Raw genomic sequence first — 5,832 nt, forward strand, 5'->3', positions numbered from 1 at the left:
TGGTCCATCTGCACTAGATTTGCCCCTTCGGAGCATCTCATCTATTGGCAGGGGGAGGTTGTCACCACTAAGTTAGACGATATAGCAGTACATTTGCTTGGAAGATCTCTCAAAAATTATGAAGTCTTTTCAATAAAGGAAGGTATGTTGAATTTATTTTAGATCTGCAAACTATTTTTCATCAATTTCTATTATCTAGTTACCCAATCACTAGCAATTTGTTGATGTCTGTGTTTCAGAGGCTGTGCTTGGTACTAGGAATTTATGATTTAAGGATCCTCTTCTACCGAAAAAGAAAAATATCAACAAATACTTGCTATATAGTAAGGTAAGTACTGTATTATGAATGACATAAAGTTTCCCAAAAAAAAGCAAATTTGGAAAAGTATTTCAAAGGAGCTAATATTTGAGCCAGGTCTTATGTGTGGTAGGAGAGCAGACATCTAGTCAAAGACCCTGGTAAAATGCTGAAAATTCTAAAAAATTACTGAATGTATAAAAAATCTTAATATCTTATGTATAGTAATTCAGACTCATGTTACCTTAATGACAGTAAAATATTTGAACCAAGAATGAAGTTACAATGATGAAGACAAAGTTGAAATACAATGCAAAAAATATTCCCACTAATTCTTCACTAAAATTTAACCCAATAAACAGACTTTTCCTTTTAGAATATTATTTGTTTTAGACACCAAGAAACTACTTGCTTATAGATCTACAAATAAGGGAAGGAAACATGTATAGATGTGGTTCCTGGTATAGCCAATCACTTATACCTGGAATATCGCATAAGATATTTCTACACATACCCTAGCCAGTTTTGCTCAGTGGTCAGAGCACCAGCCTGCAGGCTGAAGGGTCTTGGGTTCAATTCCAGTCAAGGGCACATACCTTGGTTGTACCTCAATCCCGGGATGGGTGTGGGAGGCAACCAATCAATGTGTCTCTCTCACATTGATGTTTCTCTCTCTGTCTCTTCCCCTCCCCTTCCACCCGCTCTAAAAAATTGATGGAAAAAATATACTTGTGTGAGGATTAACAATAACAGCAAAAGGTATTTATACACATTAGCTGGCCTGAAAACTTTCAAGCAATTGTTTCTAAACTAAATGCAATAGTTTCTACACCAAATACACTAACTACAGTGGTATTTTGATGACTTTAGAATGCCCCAGTCAAGCTATCAGCCATTTATTTTACATTTATAAATTGATGTTCTAAATAATTTTACCTTTGTGATATATGTTCTGAGATATAAAAACAATAAAAGTCAAATATTAAATTGAAGGGCTTTAGTCAAATACACACCCCTTTTATATATTGACTAAATATTTAAATGTAACATACAGTAGAATGTGTATGAACATTAAGGGAATAGTTTGGCATTTTAGGTCTCTTGTTAATGGCCTGTAACTGATATCTTTGAGATACTAATTTTGTCTTTTATTTGGACATTATAAGAAAAAATAATTCTGCAAGTTCTGAGCATACCAGAGAGAATTATAGCAGTAAGAATCATCTTTATAAAGGGTCAAAAGTTTGAATTCAAATACCGAGTTTGGTGATTGTTAAAGTGACTATGATGGTTAGCATTTTTACATGAGTTAGTAGACGAATTTGTAAGGCATGTGCTTGTATATGGAGTGGTGGTCATACTATATTTTATCACGTACATATTGTGTTTGGATCAAAATACCTTAAGGGAAACCTTAAGTTTCTACTATGTAGGACAACTCCCACAAAACCTATTACATAGTTTATGCTACTAGATGTAAGGTTTTTGTTTGTTTGTTTGTTTTGTGGTTTGTTTGTTTTGGGGCATGGTGTATTTTTCCAACTGATGTGATTTGTGATAAATCCATTTTTTCCTGTTCTTTTCATGCAGATTTCTTATTTTCCCTCCCGCATCTCTGTAAATAATATTTCTTTTAAAAATCTTAAACTGTTTCAGTGGTTAATATGATAAAGTTTATACTTTGATTTCATAAAGCAAACATAATAAAATCATCATAAATAAAAAGTCTTAACAATATTCTTGAGTATCAATAATGTAAATATTTTTAGCATTCATAAGGTGTTATATTTTTAAAAGGGCTCTTTTAACAAGCTGCCACCATGATGATGTCTTTCTAATGGTTATCTTAAGAGTAAAGAAAAAGTCCTAGCAGTTTATTATAAGCGAACATGTAAAATATCACTTAATATTCATAAAAAACACTTCACTTTTTCTCTTATTAACAAAAGAAACAATTCTTTGTGTAGCAGTTTGGTACTAATCATGAAGTAAATAAAGTCCCTGAAAATAGTATACAAACATTAGATTTTAAATCAAAAATGTTTATTGTAAAAAAGGACCTCGAAAATTGTTTTTTAAAAAAGAGACATAATTTCACAAGTCTCAACATTAGCTATAGAAAACATCTTTTTCATACAAAATTCATTCAATCATATAAAAATAAACACAAATTTACAGTAACTCAGCAACTATACAATTAAGGCACTTGAAAAGGGTGTTGCATAGATTGCATTTGGTGTATGCATTTAAAATAGTTTAAGTACATTACTGAGTTTCTAAGAATCCTTTCTTGCACTTATTCCCATCTTTAATTAATTTTAGAAAAATCATTAAAAATTATCTTAAAAGTAAGACATGGAGCATGCACCAGGAATGTTCAAAGCTAGTCTTTTCCTCCTCCCCAAGGCACATACTGTTTATTGGCAAAACAAACACAAAAACAAAAACACTTTTAATACAGTCTCCTGTGTTTTGCTCTTGTTCTTCTTCTTCCTCTCTCCCCTAAAAATACAGTTTAAAGCATTACAGGCGATCAAAAAAAGCTTTAGTTCAACAACGGTAACCAGACATTAGACATGTAATGAAGTAAACTTGGAATAGTTTATAAGGCACCTGAGATCGTGTCTGGCAGATTCTCTTCCTATAAGAAATTCTATTGCAAACTCTATTACAAAACAATACTGTTCTTTTTAGTTGAAATGATTTGGCAGCAATGTAAATCTTTGCATTCTTTCTTAGTAAGAAAAGATACAATGTGCTTTTTGCTTCGCCTTTGAAGAGAAAGATCCTTGTCTTTTATTCTCTCTATCTAGCTGTCAGTAAATATATAGGACTTTTAAACTTCACATGGAAAGGATTAACTTTAAACACATGGATTCCATGCTCTTGCAGCTTTTAGTGTGTGTGTGTGTGTGTGTGTGTGTGTGTGTGTGTGTGTGTCTATACATATTATTTGGTCGATATGCACAAGAGAAAATGCTTTTGGACTTTTCTTGATCATTTGGTCGGAGTGAAGAAATGCATTCTGCTCGCGTAAACATTGATTGCGTCACTCAGTGTGCTACACAGCAGCCAGATTCCTCATGTTTGTGCAGAAGAGACATTCTGGAGAAGGTTTTGGAGCAGTTTTTGCACTGGTATTTCTTTACATCGGAGTGGGTCTGCAGGTGAGCCCTCAGATTGGATCTGTCTGCAAATGCTCTGTTGCAGTGAGGACAAGAAAAGGGCTTCTCCCCTGGGGTGGAGGTGGAGTGGGAGGAAAAGAAAGACAGTCAGTGTTTTTAGAGGAAACGTAAAGACAGATAACGTTCATGAATAACCACATTTTACCAAAAGAATGAGAAGCAGCAAAACTTGATTAAAATTCCCCATAATACATACTTATTTTACTATCTAACCCTTTAAGATACATTTGAATGTTGCATTAAAAAATCACATTAAGCATACTACTTATTGCTGCTGCCAGTATGTAGAAATGATTCATGTATGTTTAGGACTTTCACTAATTAAAACTTTCTGCTTCAGCAGGTGAAGCTCATGTTTAGCTCCTCCCAACATTTCCCAATATTTCCCCTTTTCCCTCTTTCTGTATTATGACTAAGCCTGGATAAATGCCTTGACTCCCTGCAGAATGTGCTAGGAATAAAAAAAAAAAATCAGCAGCAAAAAGCAAAGCAACTGAAAGCAAATTCAGTTCTAATTAATGCAACTTGCTATAGGGTGATATATATTACAGCAAAAAGACGACTAACAGGAAACCATAGGAGGAAAACCATCTACCAAATGCTTTGAGATAGCAACATTTCTATCTGCTGATTATTGGAAGCGGTTTCACAGAACAAACATTCAAGTACCTCTTTCCTGATTTTCTAACTGATCTTTGAGACCAAACCTTCTGAATCTACTTTCCAAAGTCTCAATCCTGTTTGCAGTCTCTGGAGCAGAGGCTGTTAAAAAAGAAACGAAGCAGTGTGTGCTCCAAGGACTTTTTGAGTCATCAGGAAGTAGCTATAAATGATCATCCATCATTAAAAGCACTGTGTCACTACTCAATGCAAACCCCAGTGCCAACCCAGAGCTTCCGTCTGCTAGGGAGCATCGCTCCTGTCTACGTTTTCTCTTACCAGTGTGAGTTCTGATGTGTCCTTGAAGTAACCAGGGTCTGGAAAACGCCTTGCCACAGATCTTGCAGACACAAGGTAAGGTGTGGGTCCGAATGTGCATCTTAAGGGCGCCCAGGCTCACATATTCCTTGTCACAGTATTTACAGCTGAAAGATTTCCTAGACTGGGCATCACAGTGCAACTGCTTATGTTTGGCCAGCCCAGAGAAAGTTGAATAGGTCTTATTGCATAAATTGCACTGAAACTTTTCAGCTTCAATGGCATGGGGGTCTGAAAGCTTGGACTGTAGTCTTTCCTCTTCATCACTAATGGGGCTTTCTGAGCCGCTGTGGTCCTTGGATGAGGTGTCGGATGGAGAAGGGGGACTCACTCGACCCAAGGATGAGGCATATCCAGAAAGAGAAGAGAGGCCATTGGGTAGCGGGGCGTGGAATGGAGCTGCCGTAGTCCACATGGTGATGGGGCTGTATGCTCCTGAGCTGAGGATCTCTGGTTGTGGTATGACAGGCATGGGATAACTCTCATAGAGATACGGGGAAATGATCACTAGGGGAAGAAGTGAAAAGAAGAGGTTAAGGTAAAGCATTAAACATACACTGAGAGGCTACTTGGCAACACGGACAGTGCTCTCTCATGGAGATTTCATTTAATCTCCACCCTTGCTGCTAGTGGTAGTTAGTGTACTTCATGCACAGCTATGCCTCCTGCGTAGAGTGTGACAGGAGCGAGACCAGCTCTGCGGTGAGGAGCACAGCCAGGCGAGTGCCTCCACAGCCAGCAGGGAGAAGGAAACGCTTAGGTTGTATTTGTAAAGATACAGAAAAGCCGTTTCTCGTTTTATGCATGGGCTGGTTGCAGGTCTGCGTCTCCAAGTACAAAGATGTGTGTGAACCAAGCTGCTTTCTAAAGGAAAGGAGCCTTCTTACATGAAAAAAGCAATACTTCAACAGTTACGTATTGTGTTACTCATCTTCCATATATTCATTATGCATGTACATACAAGCTTTAGAAAACGAAGTTGCAAAGAGTTGAATGAAGTTTTCCTTGTCAGTTGAAAGTTTCAAAAGTTTTCAATTAAAATTTATCCTAAGTGATCAAAATAATCTGAACTCTCAGGACGTGACTTAAAAGGAAAACAATCTAGCATTTAGCTCTTTTGTAATAGTATTGGAGTTGTAATAGATATTTATATTTTAGATGTATCTAGGTACAATTCCTTTTTTTAAATTTCTCTCCTACCCTCTCTTCATCCCTCCCTCCCTTCCTTTTTATTTTATTATTATTATTTTTTTTTTACCTGTGTGTGTGTCCAGTTCGCTATAGTTCGGCTTTTTGGAGGCGTTGAAATGCTTCTTGACCAGGAAAGAGCGCGGCATCTTGCGGGCGGGTCTGGCGGGCGCCGGCGCGGAT

The 5,832-nt window shown here is 36.7% G+C and overlaps 1 protein-coding gene across 1 annotated transcript; it reads right to left on the minus strand.

The window, feature by feature from the left end:
* Window positions 1-2,319: 2,319 nt before the first annotated feature.
* SNAI2 (snail family zinc finger 2) lies at window positions 2,320-5,826 on the minus strand. The gene is made up of 3 exons (XM_006770957.2): window positions 5,720-5,826; window positions 4,423-4,968; window positions 2,320-3,533 (listed from the first exon to the last, which is right to left on the minus strand). Exons 1-3 carry the CDS (start codon window positions 5,796-5,798, stop codon window positions 3,352-3,354), a joined length of 807 nt encoding a protein of 268 aa, XP_006771020.1. The 5' UTR covers window positions 5,799-5,826; the 3' UTR covers window positions 2,320-3,351.
* Window positions 5,827-5,832: the final 6 nt, after the last annotated feature.

Source organism: Myotis davidii, unplaced genomic scaffold (assembly GCF_000327345.1).
Source record: "Myotis davidii unplaced genomic scaffold, ASM32734v1 scaffold765, whole genome shotgun sequence".
Taxonomy (NCBI): Eukaryota; Metazoa; Chordata; class Mammalia; order Chiroptera; family Vespertilionidae; genus Myotis; species Myotis davidii.